Raw genomic sequence first — 23,773 nt, forward strand, 5'->3', positions numbered from 1 at the left:
ATGGGTTTTCTTGCCGGTTCTTCTCCATGAGAGTCTTTGTAACCATGCAACTAGTTTGACGTTACGAAAGAACTTTCATAGGCCCAGGTATTTGGTATTAAAAAAAAAAACTTTGATTATAAAAACCTGCGACTTTCGAGCAAACACTAAGGGCTCCTGATCTTTTTAGTAGGTATTTCTTCAATTTTAATTTTAAATTAGGGGCACCCTTTGAGCAGTCATACAAGTAACTTCAGTTCGATATGGTTGCCGTTTTTACCTGTTTACGTCGTTCTCTATTCATAGCCAGCGTGGTATGCTCGCAGTAGAAGTCCGGCAGCAGCTGCTCACTGGCGCCCGTCTGGGCTGAGCGTACGCCGCGCACCGCTCGCATGTCTGTCGTCGCGTTCGCGTTCTTTATTGGGTTTAGGAGTATGTTTGTGGCCTGAGAAGGAGAGGAAATAAGATAAAATTAACGTAACGTAACGTAGCGTAACAATGAATTTTCACGTACAATTTTTAAAGTAAACAGTTTTTCAAGACAAACGCCCGTCTAATGTTGTCGGTGCCTTTTTAATTGGGCCTTAGACAGATAGGTTTTATTTATGGTAAAATTCCACCTGAGTGTGATATGGCCCACTGTGCAGCACGGATATTTCTTTTGGCCGACTCAATTAAGCAAACATATATTGTAGGCAACATTCATTTTGAAGGTGAAGTTCTTTGACCAAGAAATGTGAGAGACACATTTTTTTAGAATTTCAACTTTTAGACATCAAATTGAGTAACTGTTGTTTATACTCCCAACGAGTCCTTTGCTCTCAAGCTCACTAATTAGTTAGATATTAACCAATAGATAGCAATAGACTGATGTCACCAATCATCACTACTCTTTTGTTTAAACAAAACACGCACAACACAAACAAGGAACCAAAACAAACAACATATTAGCTCATACTACAGAAACTACTAATCACCTCTGCTAATTGTGCTGGCACGGCCGCCGTGAGCCGCAGGTAGCAATCGGCTGCGGTCTTCAATTGTGCCAGTCTCTCTTCCTCGAGAGACTCCAGCATGCCAGCACCCTTCACCACGCTCGTCTCCCATTCCAATCTGGAAAGAATTGCAATTATAGACTTTGAATTTAAAGATATATGATCTAAAATGGTTTGATCTACTACATAGTATGAAACAAAGTCGCTTTTTATGGATGATGCAACGGATTTTGATGCGAGTTTTGTAATAGATAGAGTGATTAAACAGGAAGGTATATATGTATAATAAGATACATTGAATAGTGGAGAAATATTGTGATCCTGTGTGAAGCCGGAGCGGGTCGCTAGTATTTTATAAACTTCTAGTATGGATGTCCCAAATCTCAGTCACGTTTAAGATCAACAAAAAATTGGAGCAGCATAAAACAATTTGATCTTTTGACTTCCTAGCGCTAAAGCATTATTACTTGTTTACCTAGCTCGTTCCGCATGCACGCACACATTGTAGTATTCCACTTCAGTTTTCTTGACGGCATCTTCCGTCTTCCTCTTCTTCACCTGAAGCTTAGCTGCGTCCTTTTCACTCGTCGCATTGGGCAGTCGTTCCGCCCGCGCGGCACTCAGGATCGAATGCGCATGAGGTATGTGACCAACACTCGAACTTCGCGAAAGTCGGCTGCAAAGAAAATGGGAGCTAGTAACATATCCCCAACTCCCTAAAACACGCACACAGAACAAAAAACTCGCCAGGCCATTCGCAATCGCAAGACGAAGGATCCTTCTAATGACTTGAGCGATGTAATGTCCCTTCAAACTACTATTTCAATTAAAACACAGGCCATTAACATCGTCAAGTGTATCGCAATAGGCAGACCTCATGTCCAGCGTGGCATCCTGTAACTTCTCGTTCTCTCGCGCCGCGGTGTGAGAGTGTTTCTTTGACTTCGCCTCCGCTGTTCTCCAGTCACTCAGAGATCGCGTGGTCTTGTCAACGTTGCCTTCGATCTGAAATTGTTTTAACATAAGTGAATAAAGATTCTTCAAGATGGTCTGGTTTTTTATCCGTCTCGACAGTATTGGGTAACTCACCTTCTTCCGAAGCTTCAGCTGATTGTCGATTACATGTTTCATTGGCTTCACTAGTTCGTCAGACAAAGCGCTTGAGTAATTTCTGAAATAGATCAATTTGCAGCGTTACTAATGCTATCATTTTTGTGAAATAAGCGGCTGTTTAATCGTTGATGCTTAGTGGCTACCTGTGTATTTCTGCCCGTTTCTCCATCTCGAGCGCGACATGTTTCCAGGCCTCTGCGCAGGAGCCGACGCTCTCCTTGCAGGCTTTGGTCAGCTTCGTGCCGAGCTTGGCTAGGCATTTTGAGTAATATATCTCTGCTTCAATTCTACAAAGAACAAATCATACAAAGTTAATGGTATCTGCAGTTTCACAATCTGTGACGGAAGCGAACGTTCGTAGGAAATAATCGCAGTGGCGTAACGATTTGTTTTTACGCTCGTCTTTGTGGTTGTGTAAAAGCAGTGATAATGCATTCTCGGCCAATGGGAGGATTTCAATTTTTAGAGCGCGCGTTACTTATGGCGGGCGTCTTGGCCCACTTGGCGGAACCTCGCGACGAGCTATTTTTGATTTTGTGGCCATTGCCGTGCCCTTACTTTCGTATGCAACAATATTTAACGACGTGCTCGATATCTGTGTATCGCGGGGAAAGCTATGCATGTGAACAATGTAATATCAATTATACAGCATGACGAGAACTTTCGGATTGTCCCTGCGCCTGCGTTGTCTCGAATAACGCAGGATTGCTCGAGCGATTTGCTCGTAAACAATAAGGTATTGTTTTATAGCGATGTCTGGAAAGTTAACGTTACGAAGAAAGGCCGATAAGATAGGTAATCTGGTGCGTGCACGACTTGCGCTCAGGCAGCCGTCCGGCGACCGATCATGCGCAACCATTTACCAGTTATTAAAAAAGTTATAAAACAGTTATGAAGATTGTTACGCTGCTTGCGCGTTATTATAGGCTTTCTTATCGTGATGGATTACTTGTTTATTTTGTAGTTGAAGGTTGAAACAACGTAGTGAGTACATTGTAAAATTTGTAAAAGCGGTCTGGTAGTATGACATCATGAAATTCCAGTAGTCTATAAACAAACAATGGTAGGTGTAAATACCTCTCTTGTAATATGGATGAGAGTTCTTTGCTGAAGTCGCTTCCTTGCTTCACGTAGCGACGGAGCTCATCGAAACCGTTTTGGGCCTGAAACCAAAAATACACTAAAATTAGTTAATTATCACCAGCTTGGTTAGGTATATTTCATTTTAATAACTCTTCTGCGATAGATCTTCGTATCTTCAGATCAGATCTTCAGTAAAAAATATTCCACCCGTCTCGAAGGAACTATTTCTCGCACCCGGACTAAAAGTACCTAGCTTGCATCCTGTCGCAGGCTCTAGCTAGAATATCTGGGTTCATATTATAATCTATTCAGTGCTAGAATAACATGTAAGCAAGCACTGAATAAATAAAAAAATCTTATTAAGAAAAGTACAAGGCAACAAAGCATTTTCCCAGTTGACAGTTCTTTAAGATAAAGGTTTAAGAGACGATAAACATATTCTCCCATTTGGCAACACAGCCATATCTTCATATCAGACGTTCATGTCGTAAGCTAGGACTTTGTTCTTCAAGTCCTACAACAGACGTCACGGTGACACCACAATTCTGAGAGACAAGTCAGTACGTACTAGTAATTGTATTTCTTATGACACAATTACTGTTTTTATACTACTTGTAATATGAGAATAATAAAACATTGTGTGAACCGTCTAGGTTAGATTACCAATTTAGTAGTCTTGTAATGACTTTATGCAGTACTATTGTCTGGCCCGAAGAATCTACTCCACACACCAGGATAAAAAGTAGAACTGGAATCTCTCTTTAATACATATCCTTCTCCGAGTGAGAAGAGGCCTGTGCCCAGCAGTGGGACGATAAAGAGGCTGTAACGAAGACCCAGTTGCACCATTTATGATCATCTGCCTACCCTTTTTGTCAACTGCTTAGTTCTAACCGGAGGCAGCTCACATAACCAGCCGTATACTCCCCACCCACTGGTCAAATCGGTGATTTATCAACTGAAAATGGTTCGGTTATCGTTATTGTTAAATGGTGCAACTTGCCATAAGATTTCATCCCATTATAAAGTAGGTGCTGTAGTATTGTCTAAATACAATAGCGAGTGGTAACAAGTTGGTATCAAATTATCCTTAATTACGTTGTCATGGCAACCCGTCATCTAGATGCGGTTTTCTTAGAGCAAAGAGCATCATGTTATTTTTTCTATAGATCTAAGACGTAACAATGTGTTTTGTGCTTGTTTTTTCCCATAATTACACAGATATAGTATAAGATGTTATGTGGAATAGGAACCATGGTAAGTAATTGCCATGATTTCAGATGGAAAGTACGAATAAGATAGGCGTTTAACTAAAGTAAGTTTTCCGCAAAGTGAAAAAAGTAAATAAACTCTAAAACAAAATGAGACTGTATCGAGTTTCATTGAAGTTATCGAAGATGAAAGTAATTTTTTAAAGAGGTCAAAGCAAACTTAACGAAAATTAATAAATTAACAACGTAATTTTCACAAAACAATCTAAGGTACTGTAAGTTAGTAATAGTTTCATTTGAGAGTTTGAAACCGAGCAAAAACAAAAGAACGGGACATAAACAAACTCATCACACACAAGGCAAGAAAAAGCCATTTAAAATCAAACACAGATCTAAAATGATCCAACGGTTGCCCGTGTCCCCAATGACGATTCTATGAAAGTCAGATGACTGAGCTGACATGGAGTAACGAAAGTGGAGATGCCATAGGTAGGTAGGTCAGGCGCTAGCTTCTAGGTCACACCATTTTGTTTGTACACCATTGTACGAAATGGGGGGAAAAATATTAAAAACACTTTTCAATGATCCATCTTTTCCATCGATTTTTCTGGATTTTTCGAGGTACCGTTCATATAGTAGGCCGGATTTGAAACATCTCCATTCGACAGTAGGTACCTAAACGACCAGTTATAAGTGAACTAAGGAGGCGTTCGGGTTCTTTGAGACATCTGTCAACGATTTTTGGGGTATTACTAAAAATGATCGAATCCAAAGAAGGCGCGGAGAGCGAAAACAATAACGTTCCTCGTCCCCCGCTACCGCGCTACGTTCTTAAACGTTTTTCCGTTGTGGCACCTCCGCTAGTGATTATGTTCTCGATGTGCACAGATGATAATGTCAACTTCCATTGAGACCGAGATCTTCGGTTAGCTAGCCAAGTAAAAAGTGATACAGCGGCGACAACACTGGCAATTAACTTTGCCGTCATCACGACATTCATTGTATGTACAGTCGCGGGTAATAATGGTTTACTACTTTCGTACCTTTTGTAGTTACATATTATATTTGCGAGATACTTATCGGATGTTTGTATGCTAAGAAGTTTATCTATACCTAGTAATATAATAAAGCTTTTGTGTATCCTATAGGCTCCGAAACTGCAGAACCGAGTTGAAAAACTTTCAGTGTTGGGAAGCTATACTGTCATGGATAACACAATATAAGAGACAAAATACAGTTTTTAACCTATAGGGTACGGGTGTAAGTACCCCTCGAAACCGGGTAAAACCTCTTGAAAGCAGCTAGTTAAAGATAAATCTAAAAGTTTATTTAGGAATTTTTAATGTTGAACATTTATTTTTTGCAACCGATTACATTACAAGACTCAAATGCGAAGTGGCAAATGGCACAACTATTAATGTCCGCGACTGTACCTACACGTGTTTTTCTTCCTTCCAGCTGTTACACAAACCACAACAAATTAAACAATTACCAATTCTAAATCCCAAGTCATAAGGTAGAGATTTCAATGGCACGGTTCTAAGATGTCGTGAGTTAGACTGATAATGATAGCTACAAGTCATTATTACTATAGAATATAACTAAGTGTATTGAAATTAATACCTTAGCATGTACTAGAAGTTAATTACTGAGTTCCTAAGGATTCTTTTGTATCTATAAATGTATTTACTTTGCAAATTTTATCAACTTTGTTAAGTTTCGGTTATCAATTTCTCTGGGGTCTGTATATAAACGTGTCATCTGCCTAGCCTTTTCCCAACTATGTTGGGGTCGGCTTCCAATCTAACCGGATGCAGCTGAGTACTAGTGTTTTACAAGGAGCGACTGCCTATCTGATCTCTTCAACTCAGTTACCCGGGCAAGGCTGGTTGTCTGACTTACTGGCTTCTGACTACCCGTAACGGCTGCCAAAGATAGATTGACCTACAGCTTATCGTACCCTCCGGAAACTGTTTATAAACGCGTAAAGAAAGTAATAGATATGGTAATAATTATTTCGAACTTATGTGTCTATTGTAGCTTATGTCTTATATGTCTATTATATACTTTTGTAGGTTTCCACAGGTGTTCGTCAAAGAGATACAGACATCGTAACTTTCCGAATTCCGACAGTTTCTTCGTTGATTGTTATTTTAGATGAATACTACTTTTTCCTCCTTTACATTACAAAACAAAAAACATGAAATTATGGCTAGTTTATCTGAAATGGCAAAAGTTTCCATAGATGTTATATTGTGTTTTATATCTTACTAGCTTCGGTTCATTAGGTTCTTAGTTCGGTTATATCGCCTTTCCAAGAGAATTCTTCAAAAGTCCGGGATAAAAACTATCCTATGTTCTTTCTCAAGGTCAACTCTATCTCTGTACCAAATTTTATTAAAATCAGTTCAGGGGTTTAGACGTAAAAGCGTAGACAGACAGACAGACAGAGTTACTTTCGCATTTATAATATTAGGGATAGGAAGGAAAATAATTTTTCCGCTTTAGCCCTTACATCATTAACTGTTTGTTATCTACAACATTAAAGTTGTAACCAATAATTTTCAACCAGTAAGGAAGGAAGTTCGGAATAATTAGGACTATCAGCTACATCGGGTTGTTTTGAACAATTAGTAGCGTGCGTTAATTAAAATGAACTTCAGTTTACAATGTCTAGGTTAGCGGTCAGTTCCTGATCTCTTGAAATAGATCGATTTATTTACTAATATTGAGTCATAAGACTGAATTTAGGAAAAAGCTGGGTTGAGAGGGTCAGATAGGCAGTCGCTCCTTGTAAAGCACTGGTACAGGTACTCAGCTACATCCGGTTAGACTGGAAGCCGACCCCAACATAGTTGGGAAAAAGGCTCGGAGGATGATGAATATACGTTACTTAAATTAGTTTTTTGTTTGATGAACTTGAATTTATTATACAAATAATATTCTGTTTTTATAACTAACGTACACACTATACATATATACAAACTTAAACTACTTAACTTTATACAAAACTAAAAATAAAATACTATATACAAAATATACATAAACATAAAATATAAATAAAATTAGTTGTTGACATAGAATTGGGTGGATGACTAGGTCAAAAATAAATTACGTTGTCATATTCATTTAGTGAAGCATCTAAAAATAATGTCACTTCCATTTATCGTTTTGATGGAATAATTGATTAAATTTTTTTATTGATAATATAAGCTAAAAAAGAATCCAGTTTGATGTGAAAAATCTGTGACGTCATAAGTTGCGCTTACATACATATTGCAAAGAAAGTGACAGTTTTTGACAGTTAAATAAAAGTAATGAATTTGACTCGTTGGAAACTACCGTATTATTTATTTTTAAGTATCAGGATTTAAAAGAAAGTGAAGGAAAGTGTGCTTGAAACTATTTAAGGGCCTAAAGTATTTTCCTTTCCTCAATTTTAAATATTGAATATTCCTTGGCAATTCAGGATTTCCTAAAGTAAGACATAATAACCGCTCTTTCATTTAAATTCAATTATTTTAACGGACAAGTAGACTGTTAATAAATATTTTAGAATGTTACCTCAAAATCAAAGTTTTTTTCTCACACTCATTAAGTATTTAATGATAATGGATACATAATGAATTTATTATGTTAGTCTGTTTTGTCTGACTTTCATTGAGATATGATTTGATTTGGAAATACATATTTTAATAATTTATACATCCTTTCTTTATGCATTTATGATTAAGATAATATATTTTTGTCTGCTCAAATCGAATTGTGAAATCAAGATTTTAAAAGGGGTCATCCAGAGATCGAAAATTTGGGCTGCGAGATGGTTCGAAAGAGTTATCTCGGCCACTGGTTCATAAAGGGCTTCAGAAGGAACATGGTGGGTTTAAGTCAGTAAGGGTCTTACACGCCCACGCTGCACCCACAGCGAGAGGGATCTTACGATGATTTCCCATAAAAAAATGGGTCGTAGATTTTGCATAGCCCAGAATACGAAAATAAATAAAATATTACAATATATAAAGCATATGTATTTACGAATGATTTCTCGCCGCGTGGTGTGTAAATAATGATGATTTGCCAACACATTACCGACGTGTATTTCCTTCAATTAAATCCTGCTTTCGCGGAAAGATAACGAGGTGATGCATTGCAGTTGCGTTCCGTTTTCCGCAGCTGTCGTACTTTTGAAAAGGATTTATTTGACTAGCCTGTGTAGCGAAAAAATAATACGGAGTTAGGCAGTATTTTATAGCATTTTCTGCAATATTAGTACGTTAAGGAAATATTGGAAATTAAACGAGTGGAACCTCTTTTAGCTCGTTGACTTTTTTATAGCCGCCAGTTGTAGTTAAAGAGAGTTCAAACAACCATCTTTCTAAGCCTAACTTGCGCTACGTGAGAAGTATTAAAACATTACTGTTACTTAACCACCGAAGCTATATAAGTGAAAATATTATGCTTATTTATTCATCATCCACCTCCACGCATTACTACCAGAATTTCTATCAGCTGTCGTAATGAAAAGTTTACACCGAGCCATCGTTCACAAACAAATCGTTCCTTTATGAACAAGTCACGCGCCTCAGTGGTTTACATCAATGAATTAAATTATACCTACACATACATTACTAAACACACAATAACTTTCTTTACAGTGCTTTCACTACATGCAAAAACATACCCTAACACCTCCCCATAAGGTACATTTTAGATTAGAGTATTGTGGTATCGATTTCAATATGGCTGGTACGCCTGATTTGAATGTGGAACTGCGCACACGCTTCCGCTAGCCCCGGGAAGTGCGCGCATTATAAAATGGAAACGGACCGAACCCGAATTAGGTGAATTATGGTCACTAAACTATGTTTTATTGTTATAGATATAAATTGGAGGGATGTCACTGGGTTCTGTTTAAATAAGAACTATTTTAAACGAGCCTGCTGCATTGTAAATAAATATTACAGGTCATTAACCTATATTTTAAAGTGCTGAACCTTAACTAAACGAACTTTTCTGTGGACTGTGTAGCATCAAGAAACCAAAAAGGGAGTGGACTCAAGAAGGAATAAGCTATTAAAACAACACTAGCTTACTTTCCGAAAAAAAAAGGAAAAAAAATCCTACGTTTGTGTTTACGTACAATAATTTAATCGCTCTATCAAAATGCAATAAATACTCAGCAATCCATGGTGGTACTTACGCTTTCACATAGTTTTTCTGATAATCAAGTAAAAAACTTCACTTTTTCTATTACCCCAATTACCTAGAGTGATTTCACTTTCATCAAGTCAGAGTCGAATTGTGGTCAAAGACATTCAACTGTAGTAATCATGGAGTTTGGTAACTCATTTATTTTGTCTATGGTCATGGATAAAAAGGCGGCAAACGGACTGTCAAATTGTTTACTGTTTAACGGTAGGTACCTACAGGTTGAAGTCTTTTATTTTCGTTAATTATTGATTACGTTTCAGTTAATTATATCTAGATATTTAGATTTTGCAAATTAATCTGTTTTTGATAAGAAGGAGTATGTAAATGAACATTCAAAGTTTCTGGTGAGTTCCTGAACAAAGATAAATAACAGGATTTCATAATTATCATCATGTGAGTATTTGAACGCAAATCAAAGTTCTAAATACTTACACAAAATTCCTGTCAAAATACAACTGATCTATATGACTGACATTTGAAGATTATTCAGTTTCTTATAACAGTTTTTAGGTTTTTAGTCGGTCTGATACCGGCTCGATAATGATAATGCCCTTGTCCATCTACATATTATAATTTATGAGCCCAAACTATCGACCAACTAAAAGTTGGCAGTGTCCTCTTAAGTCGTCAAAGACAATTTTACAAACTGCAATCGGTTGCCATAGCAACCCGTGAAGCATGCAGTTGTTACGTACAGACAGACAATGATTGCACGCTGTTACGAACACGCTATTACAGAAATTACGTATTACATACATTTGGACATGTCTTCGATTTGGTTTGTTATATTTTTCTGTAGTCATCATTCGCAGTTTTTTTGTTTTATGTGCATACAGAGAATTGAATTGATGATTGAATCGCAAATCTGTTTTTTTTAGTTTTGTTGGCTTTTCTCAACACTTGCAGTCTAAAGACGCTAGGTACCTATAATAAGTCATTTAGTATTATGGTATAATTATGTGGTGTGCCAATAGTGCACATTTTATTACGTAATAAAAAACAGGTTTTATTATAGTTCATTCTCGGTCTAACATTCAAAGGTTGCAAAGTATTTTTACAATCTTTATTTTTAATATAGGTAAACACATTTGAAAGCACCAAACCACAGTTAGCCATGTTTAAATATGACCTAATTAAAATTAGGTAATGACGTATATAACTTTAATATTTTACGTCAATACCGCGTTACCTATGAATTTTTTTTCCAGGTTTTCCGGGATGACGAACAAAACACACTTTACATAGCGTGCAGATGCCATAGTTTTCACTTTCTGCTAAAGTTCCCATGCTCCAGATATTATCTAAAGTAAACGTGACATTGACCTTGAATTATTGACCTCTGGGGTCAAGTCAAGTGTTTAACCTCTTGAGTCGATGATATCTGTGTTTGTTTACTCAGTTTTTATGCACGCAAGTTTATAAGAGTATTAATAACAGTTTACGGCCGTTCCTAATACCTATTTATTTGTTGAATTGCTTACCAGATGCATAATCAAAATCAAATGTTTTTGTTTTAAATAGGCCTTTCCTTTTGAAACATCAAACTAGTTGCACCTTTTTCAAAAAGTGGAGAAGAGCCGACAAGAAACTCCATGGATATTTTTTAAAGAAGGCAATATGTCCATAAAGACTCGTTTACATACCTACCAATATTTTTACATTACTAGTATAGACTAATGGCTAATGACAACATTCTATCCCTAGTAATCAAAATAACAGACAGATATGTTATTGAAACCACCGTAGTTAGTCAAACTGGCAATCCGGAGGTCGGACCTATGTATCATCGTGGTATAATTATATTTTTTTCCTGTTTCTGTGTCATCAAAAAGCTGTTTATAAGTCAGTGAATGAATCAATTTTTTTTTTATATGTTTATGTAAGTGTGTAAATCATAGATTTGTATCGTATAAGAGCGAAAGTACCTCAATTGCAAGTCAGGCTACACATTTGTGAGAAGGTAAACGAAATTACTGATGAATGGATTACGCGAAGAATGATTTGAATGACAAAGGTATGAACAATAATTATCACTGCTCAAGAGAGAGCTATTTCCAGAACGCCCTGATCCTACAAAGTAATATTTTAAGCACAAAGTTAGTACGAAAGAAACTTCATGATTGATTGTTACTTAATTACGCAAAATCTATTTATTGAAAGGATTTTTATGAAACCTCGCAGTACTAAAGCTTACATATTAGAGCAACATATGGGCTAATAATTTTATCCAGGTGCAGGAAGTTGTTCCCTCAGGACGAGAATAAAACCGCGGGCGGAACTAATAAATATCCACCACGGTGTATAGAATCACCGTAGAGTTTGTTCGTTTGTTTGAATGCGCTAATCTCAGGAACTACTGGTCCGATTTGAAAAAAAAAACAGCGTTAGATAGCCCATTTATCATTTACCATAGTACTTTTTATCCGGGTTCGTGTGGTTCCAATGGGATGCGGGTCATATCGCTGGCAGAAGCTAGTATGTAATATAAGAAAACTTACCCAATAATAGTCCTTAAAGACGGTATTATTAGAAGATCGAAGGTTGATCATGTCTTCCAAGGTGTTCTGCCACCGGTCCATGCCGGCAGCTATCTTGTTGGAGACGTTCTCCCGGTTCATGGTACCCTCGGCTTCTTCGTCTTGAGGAGATGCATCACTGCTGGTGGCCTGGCTGCTAGAAGACGGTTCCTTGTCGCGGCCTATTGCACTGAACGTTCTGGAATAGAAGAAGAATTAAGGTAAGCAATTTGGATTGAAATAATTTGAATATTTTTTTGAACTATCGTTGAAAAAGGGGTTTTGTATGGATGCCTGTATGTGTCATCGCAGCTCTTAAACAAAAGCACCGATTTGGATGCTACCTAGCTGGTTTCCAGCGGTGGTTTTTGTACAAAGAAGGAACCGTGGTGACAAATTATCATTTTCAGGCTTTATAAGTCCAGTTTTCCTCACGATGTTTTTCCTTCACAATTAATGAATGGGATCCAAAATATTCTTATGAAGTAATTACATTATAAAGTTACATAGTCACCTGAATTTGCACAAAAACACTTAAGAAGCGATGTTTACCGTTACCACAACAAAACAATCAATTGTTGTTAAAAACACCGCTTAATGAGCACTCAAATCATCTTAATTGACGCACATTTATGAATGAAGTCTTATCAACTACTACCCATCACTTCGGCAATTAATTAATCGAGTCTATTTTACACGGCACTTAAATGGTTTTACTATAACTAGTAATGTTCCGTCAAACGCGTCCGTAGTCAGTTAGGCACTCAAGATGTGTGAGTCACTTCCTATTGTGGACGCGTAACATTCTTACTCACCGTTTCCTATAATTATGAGCATTTGTGCGAATTGAGAGAACGTATTAACGTATTGGATTTCATTGATGTTTGTTAAGTGATTTTCGATTGAAAAGCGGACGTTTGTGAATTTCAGTTTATAAATATTTTTGAAGTTTCCGCACGAACATACCTACATGTTTTTGATCCCTGACTATTTATGGTTGGTTCCTTAGTCTGTACTTGTACTAATGTTACAAATAGGACATTCCTTTGCCTTCGTATCCTGAAGGATCCGAAACTGCTGAACCGATTTTGAAAATGATTCCATTTGAAAGCTACCCTAGTGAATTAGTTTCCATAGGATACAGGTGAAAAAGATACCTATGTAAAAATGAAAGACTCTGAAGTAAATACAACTAGTTACTATAGAGCTACTTACACATTAAGTAAGTCAAAACAATCAGAGACGCTACAATAGATAAAAATAAACAAAGCCAAAATTACGCTTCATAACTAAGACGCTACCAAAACGGTATTGTTCAAACATAACATTAGTAAGTAAATGATTATAAGTTAAGTAATAGAATGACGTAAGTATAACACGCCGCGGCTTCGTGAGTCAACGACAACTTAAGTGAATTAAACAAAATACAGGTTTTCTAGTGATTACTGCAATTTAAGCAAGTGTGATAAAGGTGCAATTGACTGATCGAGTCTTGATTCTGTTAATGCAAAATATATTGGTGTGCTTCTGTTCGATCTTATTCACATACTTTCTTTAATCACTTAAATACTTTTTACTCACGTCAGAAATATTAGATACATATATATGGATCTACATCCTTTTTTTATGGGAAATCATCAGATGACCCCCGCTGTGGGTGCAGCGTGTGGGAGTGTCGGATTCTTACTGACTAAAATCCACCATGGTCATTCCTTAGCCCTTTATGCATCAGGGCCGGGATAACTCTTTCGAACAATACCGCAGCCCTAGATATACGAGAATCTAGAGATATTATTTTGCCATATTTTTTTAATAAGCAGTGATGCCAAAGTCGTCTACCTAGTCACTATTTGACAGCTATAGATTTTGAAGTTGTTAAATAATTCAGAGAGGTGAGCAGCATTTTTCTGAATATTAATTACAACGTATGGCTTGTTTTATTAAAACTATTTATAAGCACTTTAGTATATTATAATTATCTAAGTTGCATGCGCAAAATGCAAATTAATACTTTATGAACACTAATATTTACAAATGCAGATTTAACAGATAACAAAATTTTCTACACCAAAGAAAGTAGGTATAATTAATGAATAAAATAGCGCAAAAATTAAATGTTTATGCAAGTTATTCATGCGTAATAAGGTAAACGCGGGTGAAGTCGTCATGCCCCAATAGTCGTCAATTAATCTTAAAACTTTTATTATTATTTTCTACTGAACTTAAAATGGGCCGGTTTATATACCAACATATTCTTGATAATATATTGCACAATTGAAATAACAATACGGGGTTTAAACAGTCACCGCTTCTAAGATATGTTATTTGAAATGTGTGTGCCCTATCAAAATCGTTTTTTCGTGAAGTTCAGCTGTGAAAAGTGAAACTCAGCACGTGGTTTTGTGTTTTGATTTACATAACTCCAGTGAGGTCTGTGGTATGTTTCTTTGTTTAATTAGATAGTTAAGTTCATTTGCTAGCGATGTAATATGCAATTTGGAATACTTTAACATAGAAGATATATTTTTTTAATGTGACATCTATTGGTACTTCAAAACTCCCATTTGACCCAAAACCCGTCAATTTTACAATTATTATGACGACTACTGGGACATGCTCAAAAGTTGCACCTAAACTCGTCATAATGAGGATATTTTGTGTTTAACAGTACAAAATGCGAATAAATAGCTAATATCGGGACTTTTACAAAATTGATAACTGTCTAGAACAAATATTAAATATTAAATTGTGATTTACATTTCGTCTAGAACAAACATATTTAAGGTTTAGACTACATTTGTTCATAAAACTGCGTTTCTTTTAAGCTTTTTCTTGGGGGTACATTTTACTCTGCTGGTTCTAGATGCACGTACACAGTCATGTTATTCGATTCAATTCATATGTTTCTTAATGGTTAAATCCCCTGTTTTCTATAAGTATGCACGTCTTACGAGTGTTTTTTCAGGTATATATTGGCCGCTGTAGGCCTCCGCCATTCGATTAAGATCTACCGCTTTGGGTACAAGTAGGTCTAGCACTGGATTACAATTTGTGGCAAACAAAAATTGACTGTTCTTACACCATGCTTTTTGTTCGAAATAACTGCATTTCGTCACGCGTATTGTACCGCGTCTTCCTAACGTGCCTTAATAGCGCCTGTATAAAAATTATGTCATTCAACTAGTTTTGACGCAAAAATATTAAAATCAGTTTTAAAACTAAGATGACATAGCTTCCATCGCTGTCACTTCTTTGCTTGTGGTATTCGATATTGATGGGTAAAGAGTAAGATTTTTTTATTATTTAAAATTGTCTGTATTTAGTGATTCCATGATCGTAATTTTAATAGCAGATCATGACTGAAAGAAACTACAAGCAAGAGGGCCTTTTAATAGCGGTGAGTTCGGGTGGCTCATCGTCCCTCCGTCTTCTTAGACGACAGACTCGTGTCGGCGGCGCGCGTTGTTCCACGCGCTCCTCAAAGAGATGTCAGCAACCCCAGCGGGGCCCAGCAGGGCCAGGGCCTGCCGGGGCTGCGGGTTGTTCGAAAGAGATACCGCGGCCCTGGTACATAAAAGGCCCACGATGAAACACGACGGTTTTTAGTCAGTAAGAGTCTGACACTACCTCACCGCTGCTAACCAACAGCGGGACGGGTCATTTGATGATTTTTAACGTCGCAAAAAAAAACAGGGCCTTTTAAAAGTCATAAAAGCTGTAAATCAAGGGCCCACACACAACATCAGATGCAGAAAGAAAATTTAAAACGCCCTTTTGAGACAACTTTAATGAAATGGTGACACAAAACCGACGATTATCCCTGTATATATATACTATAGAAATGAACCCAAGGACAATCTCCGGTTCTGTGCTAAACTATTGCTAACTATGGAGGAAACTATAGGAACTATGGCACCTGGAAAAAAAGTCGTGGCCTGGTGGGCCAAGAATCAACCTCTCAAGTATGAGGGCGCGGGTTCGATTCCAGGTCAGGCAAGTACCAATGCAACTTTTCTAAGTTTGTATGTACTTTCTAAGTATATCCAGCAATGACACCAATGACTGTGTTTCGGATGGTACGTTGAACTGTAGGTCCCGGCTATCCTTGAACATCCTTGGCAGTCGTTACGGGTAGTCAAAAGCCAGTAAGTCTCACACCAGTCTAACCAAGGGATATTGAGTTGCCTGGGTAACTGGGTTGAGGAGGTCAGATAGGCAGTCGCTTCTTGTAAAGTACAGGTACTCAGCTGAATCCGGTAGACTGGAAGCCGACCCCAACACAGGCTTGGAGGATGATGATGATGAGGAACTATGGCACCTGCCGATGACAATGTATAAAATGGAGACTCGCCACCTCACTTACTGAGCCCCCGGGAATCAGTCGCTAAATCGCAACAAGAGGGCAACAGGTACATGAGCGGCTGAAGGGTGAGGATACCTCGGCGGACTTTAAACGCAGATCACGCGCTCCCTGTGGGTCCAGCATCACCGGCCCACTCGCTACTTACCACGAGGCACCTACCCTCCAAGCAGGGCTGCTAACCCTGCACTAGCGACTCCACTCTGGTCGGCCAATGAAGGCAAGCCAAGAGGCGGGAGACCTTTACTCCGGCAGGCCGGAGATGGGGGACAGTATACTCTCCCTGGAGCACTCGGATATATAGCCCCACGGGGTCGCTACTCCCCGTCATCCGCCTCAGATGTGGGGCTTATTAGATGTTATTATTATTGGGTTTGAACGGTTAGTTGTACCTAATCACATTTTTTGATTGATACCTTTAAGACAGTTATTATATATATAATATATATATATATATAAAATACCTAATTATTTCGCGGAAAGCTATATAAATAAATGTGGCTTTTATTTTTTGTGAATACTAAATATATGAATTTTAAAAGTAATTATTTTACTCGCGCTACATATGCACATGACTGCATGGTTATTATGATTAAAAAATATAACATATACATATTTTATAAACTGGTTTTGTGATTCCAAGCGTTTGATAGATAGAATATAAATTAAAATGCAACCATGTATCTGTTTTATTGAATAGCTGCTCTTCTAACAGATTATGACCTGCTATTCTAAATAGGAATTTGGTTTTTTATCTATCTACCTATCTAATGTTTCAAAAGCACAAGTATGCTTAACAAATTCAAGCACAAAAAAAATGTACATAACTTGAACCTTGTGTTCAAGAGCAGAGAGTTTACATTAGCATTAAAACTTGACGAGTACTGGGAATATTTGACGAGTATCCGTACAAATCAGACGACTATTGGTACAAATCGCCCTTTTTTTGCTTTTGCCTTAATAAGTATATAAACCCATCAAAATGATTAAAAAAACATTAGTTACTTAGAATAATTAATAAATACTCTATCACGTCATGCAAAAATTTTCATTTTCTATTAAATATTTAACACACAGTAGCGCTTCAAAGTCAGTGATTTCCGAAATCCGACGACTATTGGTACGTTTACCTTATATACTAATGATCGTGGACTCACTGACAATTTTTCTTTCTCAGATATTTTATACACTTTCGCTGTACCGCGGATGATGAGAATCAACGCTGAGTTATGTGTTACACGCTAATTTAAGCTCTAAATTAATTAGCTTAAAGGTCATATTTGCGTGTGTACAAAGGCTATAAAAATATGATTCGTACCAAAGTGCACTACGTGTGTGGTGTTAATTTTAGTTTCAAAATTCAGATCTTATACGAGAATCGATTTGAATTCGGTAATATTCTTAAAAAGTGATGTTAGCTGGATAAAGATTATAAAAGTGTAAGCAACATAACTTTTTGGACTCTTATTTCATTATGGCCACAATTCAAACTTTCAGACGGATAAATGAGTAGTTAAGAACCCATTCGATAAAACTAAATACTGATCACGGTGATCACTCTTTATTCGATTAAATCGCTCGCATGCACTCAATTAAGTATTCAATCGAGTTTATAACAAATTCGATTAAACACTTAATCGATATGAAAATGATTATGTCTTACAATATGTAATGCAATTTACAAAAAAAGCATCGATAAAAACGTGTTATCGTGATGTCCCATACTCGTACTCGATTGCTGGTGGACTCGCTATAGTTCGAATAACTCGAATACTACGTAAGCAATAGAAACAGGTTGAAGTACTCGATTTCGTAACGTCCAGACACGCGACCTCTTAATGATAAATAATAGCACTATACTAGCACTTAGCACAGATGTTCAGATGATCATCTATAACAACACTCTAACATTTACGAACCTCTGAAGGTCGGACACCATTATCTTTGTTATAATTCATATAATCATAAAACTTAATCGATTATTTTAATTATAGACTCCGATTTTGGTGAGCGATTTCATCTGGCGAGAAGATAAAATGTATCAGTACCTTTATTTTTATACTCTTGACATTAGTAACGCAATACAATAATGAAATATCAATTTATCTAAAATTATACTGCAGCCCGGAAATAAATCTAGCAGTTATTACTTCTGATAATGACAATGGATTAAAATATTTTAATACAGTTGGCATTAAAATTCAATATCAGATTTTAACGGGCAAAAACTTAGTGGCATAAAAACTAGTTGGAGTTGGACCTTTTCAGTCAAGCCTTTATTTTCCTGTTAAGGTATTCGAGTAAAAACATAAAGTTAGTTAAGTATGAAAGTTACCATGACCCTAATTATAGTAGCGAAACTGATAGACAATTGTTATGACTTCGAGTAAACAGTTTTTAGTGATGGGAATTTGTCGATAGTCAGTTTAACGATAGGTAAGTTCCTAAATCTTCAGCTGGATTCTAGTGCATGCATTTAGGCAAAGCAATCTTAGGTAAATTATCCAATTTATATTCGTAACGAGGTATTTATCTATTTAATGTAACTTAATGCTTCGGTATGAATCGCGATACACTATCTATCTATATGTTTGTTGTGTGTAATGTAACTATTGAGTTATCGTCTTGTAACAACTTTTTTGTTTAGCAAACAAAACAAAACGTAGCGAAATGATTTGTAAAGATTTGACCTTCTTCCTACGTGTGTTTGTTTCGTAATATGTTGTGTTTACCTACTTGCATCTTCCCATGAGGTTTTGTAATAAAATATAATTTTACGGGTTGCTAAACATCTAAGATTTATCGTATTTTGAAGGTGATGGTATAATTACCTTAAAACAGATTTGCGAAAATAATTTCGAATCGATTAAATCATTTTCACATATAATTTATTGCATAAATTGATTGTCGACATAAAGTATCGATAAATTGCAAAATTTTTGCGTTCCCCCAACCCTAGAGACCAAAGATTCCACACATTTTTTCGAAGCAATTTTTCACAATTTTTAACGATAGACGCTACGATTTGGAAACAATGACGTGTATTCAGCCTTTCCAGTGAATGCACACTTTGTGTCCCGGCTTTTCATTTGGTACGGAAGCAACTATTATGCTGTGAAGGTGTTAGGTTACGGAGCCAGTTCATTTGGAACCGTGGCACGGTTTGTGCTGTTGCATCTGAGCTCTAAATGATGCAGTAGTGCAGTACGTTAGATTTTAGAAGACAGACTTGAAAAAAATCGCTGTTGTTTATGAAAGAGCTGTTCTAAATTCATCTTATGATTTATTTTTCTACTTAAGTTTGTAATTCATGATATTTTTTCTAAAGTAGGTATATGTTTATATGTATTAGTATTGTGATAAGGGCCTTGAAAGAGCACTTGTTAAACGACAAGTTTGCAAGGGTATTTTTGTTTCGGGATAATCTAGATCTATACTTCTTATTGTAAATCATATAGCAAGAATACTGTACACCTAATTAACTGAACTAATAACTTTAACTGTGGCATAAACTCTGCCAAAATTTTCTAGGTCACCTTTAACCTTGATACTCATTACAAAACTGACTTGACTTTCAGGAAACTGCAGTACACATTACAAATTCCTCATTACCTTCTCCGATTCCTTAGTTACCACACTTTAGCCTACAGCGAAGAGTTGCTATTGCTCATATATTTCGCAGCAGGCCGTTACATAACTGCCGCGACCGTTGGCAACACTACGTCACTGCCCACTATTAACCATTTGAACTTAGGGTTGCCAACGACAAAAAATAACAATGATTAATGCTATGACGATAAACTTTTTGCTACTTTTTTATTTGTCTATTAATATTTATAATTATAATGACGCTAAATTAAATGTTTTACGTTCATTGATGATGATGTTTCTAAGTAGTGTTTTACAGATTACGTTTAAAAATGATTTTGTTGTTGCAATATAATGATTGCACTCAAATGCCGTAGTGAATTGGTAATGAAAAGTAATTTGTTGGTTAATTATTTTTTAGCTTTAAGTATTGTATTTTTGCTGACTTATGACTTATGCTAGTTGGTACCCAGAGGCTAAATGTCAGACTGAAGCCAATGTTAAAGCATTTTTATTTTTAAAACAATAGCCAGGTATTCATACTAAAGACATTACACTACATACATATAGTAAGTTATGAAGATAATTTACTAAGTAAATACTTGAATACTGTTCTTATATTGTTTGCTTAAACACGAAAATCTTAGGAACTAGGGGCCCGATTTGAAAAATTATTTCAGTCTTGGATAGTCTATGTATCAAGGTTGGCTATTGACTATTTTGTCTCCATACAATATGTAGTTCTCACATAAGGAGAGCGAAACTGCAAGCAAAAGCTAGTGCCTACTTTAAAACTTGGTTCACAAGGCACCTATTTCATATTCGCGTCAGCCCTAAGCCGCTACCTATATCATCGAATCATTCTATTTGACTTTCATCACAACTCTGTGATATTTAAAACCTGTATTTGGTTTAAATAAGCATAATATCGTATGTCCATTAAACCCTGAAACGATGCTAAATATATTTAGTAGGTGGCTCTTAAAATGATTTACTACCTTAATGTAACCCAGGGCTTTGTCAGGAATATCAGGTCTCCTAAATAACATTGCAGTAACGATGAATTTTATAGAGTAAACATTTTTAAGGCTCTATAAAATACTAGTTTCTGCGTCCCGGGAAACGTCTTCCCGTACAAGGGTAAAACACAGCCCGTGTTCAGCGCAGATAATGTAGCTTCCTAAGAGTGAAATAATTATTCAAATTGATTAAATAGTTCCGAAACCGATCGATTCAAACAATCTAATCTTTCACGTTTATGGTAACATGTCAAGTTTCTTCGAATCATTATCAAAATTAACATTAGAAAAGAAGATGTCGACCGTCGGAAATAGATACTTATTATATTAGGTAGGATTCTATCTTCGTGAACTTTAATAAATATCTAACGAAATTAACATTATACTACTAAGTAGATAATTGGTAGGTCCCGTCCCGTCTCGGCTGTCAATTGTCAACATCTATGGGTAGTCGGAAGCCGGTAAGTCTGGGAACCAGTCTTACCAAGGGATATCGGGTTACCCGGGTGACTGAATTGAGGAGACTAAATTATCTTTATTTTTCCTTTTATCTTATGATATAAATTAATTTACGAAAATATGCTAAATACAGAGTTATGAGAACGAAAACCTACGTCATATAATTCGTTATGCGGTGTTATTTTGTGGGCAAAAATATACTTACTTTCACTAAAAGCGAGCATCTTAATTAAAAGTATAATGATACTGTTTGTATCAAAATATAAATTATCTAGGTCATCAAAAATAAAAGACTTACGTTTATTATGACGTTTGAAACTTAATTTGATATTGAAATTGGATACTTACGTTCAAAATAACAAACTATCCAGCTTTATACTATATCATGGTACCTATATGAAAATTTTATTGCCTGCCTTACCATCAGTTGCACAAAGATCCATTAAAGTAAAAGCTTCTTAAAAATCTATTGCTGACTCTTTCTTTGTCAACAAGATAAAAAGTGTTAGCGATAGACTTAAAGAAGTAATAAGTTTTTAATGTATCTTTCTACAACTGACGGCTAGAATCAATCCGTCCTTACTTATATCAGATCCTTTTTGAGATGTCAAATCTTCGAATGACCTATCTAACTGAGGGGAAGCGTAAGGGAGAGTCAGACTTACTGACCCACCATGCTCCCACTGGAGCCCTTTATGTACCAGGGCCGCGGCATCTCTTTCGAACCAGCCCGCACCCTGATAAGCTCAATTTCAACACCATCATCCATGTAAAATAACATATGCAATGCCCCATAATATCCAATCAAAGCCAAAATCATTATCCCTTCTTACTGCACCACGGTTGTGAAAAAGCATCCTTCTACGGGATGAATTAACTATCTAAATATCCATTAAGCTAGGTGTTAACCATTTACCTTAACAAACCGTTGGATACTTCGCTGAAATGGATTGCCTAGGAGCCTAGGAGTTAGGCGAGACTCCGTAGGCGAATGTAGGCAGACAACTAGTCACTGGTAATGCAATGCAATTGCTTTGTTACAACACATCTTTAGGTACTAATATTGCCTGTGTAAGGTTTTGTTTTCTGTTTCTGATTTTTATTAGTTTGAAGTTCTGCTTAATAAGCCTGTTAAGTACATGCTTATATTCCTAAACTGAAAAGTTTACGCACTTATTTAAAAGTTACTGCAAGACCACGGGTCTATAGAGTCCCGGATTTTTGGGAGGCGAACGTGAGGCCGAAGCCTATACGCTAAAGCCCTTATGAGACAATTTTAATTATATGGACTATCAGTACACCTTTTAAGTACCTTTCATTTAAAGTGGGCCAGTAGTTATGGCTTCCAAGCTGAACATACAGACAAACAGTTCAGTTGGAATATGTAGAGCACATATCGAGTGAGTTAGTTCATCTGTAAACTATTAGTTAAGTATGGACCTATATGAATGGTGTACTTTGTAAATAGTGCGATCTAAAGAGGACATTACAATAACCATCTGTGCAAATATTACTACTTTAACAACGAGACTGCACTAGATCTAACAAATGTTAGAAATACGATCCCGCAGCGAATAAACTTCTAAATATACACTTTTTTACATCACACACATGGCATATGCCATGCAAATTAGATCCTTACATCTTTGGGCATAAAGTCCAATATGTAATAAAACAATGAATGCATTTACAAACTTGTTGAGATCAGTTTCGTAAGTCGAATGGCATTATTGACTTTTTTCGATTTTGCAAAGCTAAGATTGCCAATCTTGTACTCCGATCGTATTTGTGGCTTGTGGTATCAATTATACTTTAACAATGAAGATTTCAATAGTTAATCAGTGTTTGTGTAGTTAAGCATCATTATTTATAGATACTTAAATTCAGCGCTTTATGAAATTACATACAAAATTTTACTAAGTAGGTGTTTCACGCGGTGGTTTCTCCCGTCTCTTGGGGGAATTTCTTCCCGTACCCGGACAGAACATAGCCTACGTTAGTCGGAGATAGTCTAGTTTTCCGACAGTGAAAAAGAGCCTATAAACAAATGTATCTTTTACATTTTATTAGTTATAAGTAGTATAGATAATATGTTTGTGTTCTATCGTTTTTACATTCCGTAACACCGTCTGAAATATCTGGCCGCTAGCCAAAGGTTCAGTAATCTTTTCGAAGCACTTATAGTTTGCATTACATCTGTGATAGACATAATGCTTAAAATCTTTAACGCAACTAAAAT

The 23,773-nt window shown here is 36.4% G+C and overlaps 1 protein-coding gene across 2 annotated transcripts in view; it reads right to left on the reverse strand.

Annotated features, from left to right (window-relative positions):
- LOC110372461 (nostrin) overlaps positions 1 to 23,773 on the reverse strand; it is a 77,207-nt gene that overhangs the window by 4,756 nt on the left and 48,678 nt on the right. For both annotated transcript variants that reach the window (XM_021329201.3, XM_021329199.3), the window contains exons 2-9: positions 12,091 to 12,307; positions 3,165 to 3,250; positions 2,231 to 2,374; positions 2,064 to 2,145; positions 1,849 to 1,979; positions 1,450 to 1,650; positions 957 to 1,092; positions 260 to 424 (exon numbers count right to left, since the gene is read on the reverse strand). In XM_021329201.3, coding sequence (XP_021184876.1) covers positions 260 to 424; positions 957 to 1,092; positions 1,450 to 1,650; positions 1,849 to 1,979; positions 2,064 to 2,145; positions 2,231 to 2,374; positions 3,165 to 3,250; positions 12,091 to 12,210 — 1,065 coding nt within the window. In that variant the 5' untranslated portion in view covers positions 12,211 to 12,307. The remainder of the gene's footprint in view (positions 1 to 259; positions 425 to 956; positions 1,093 to 1,449; positions 1,651 to 1,848; positions 1,980 to 2,063; positions 2,146 to 2,230; positions 2,375 to 3,164; positions 3,251 to 12,090; positions 12,308 to 23,773) is intronic.

The sequence above is a fragment of the Helicoverpa armigera genome, chromosome 1, assembly GCF_030705265.1.
Source record: "Helicoverpa armigera isolate CAAS_96S chromosome 1, ASM3070526v1, whole genome shotgun sequence".
NCBI lineage: Eukaryota > Metazoa > Arthropoda > Insecta > Lepidoptera > Noctuidae > Helicoverpa > Helicoverpa armigera.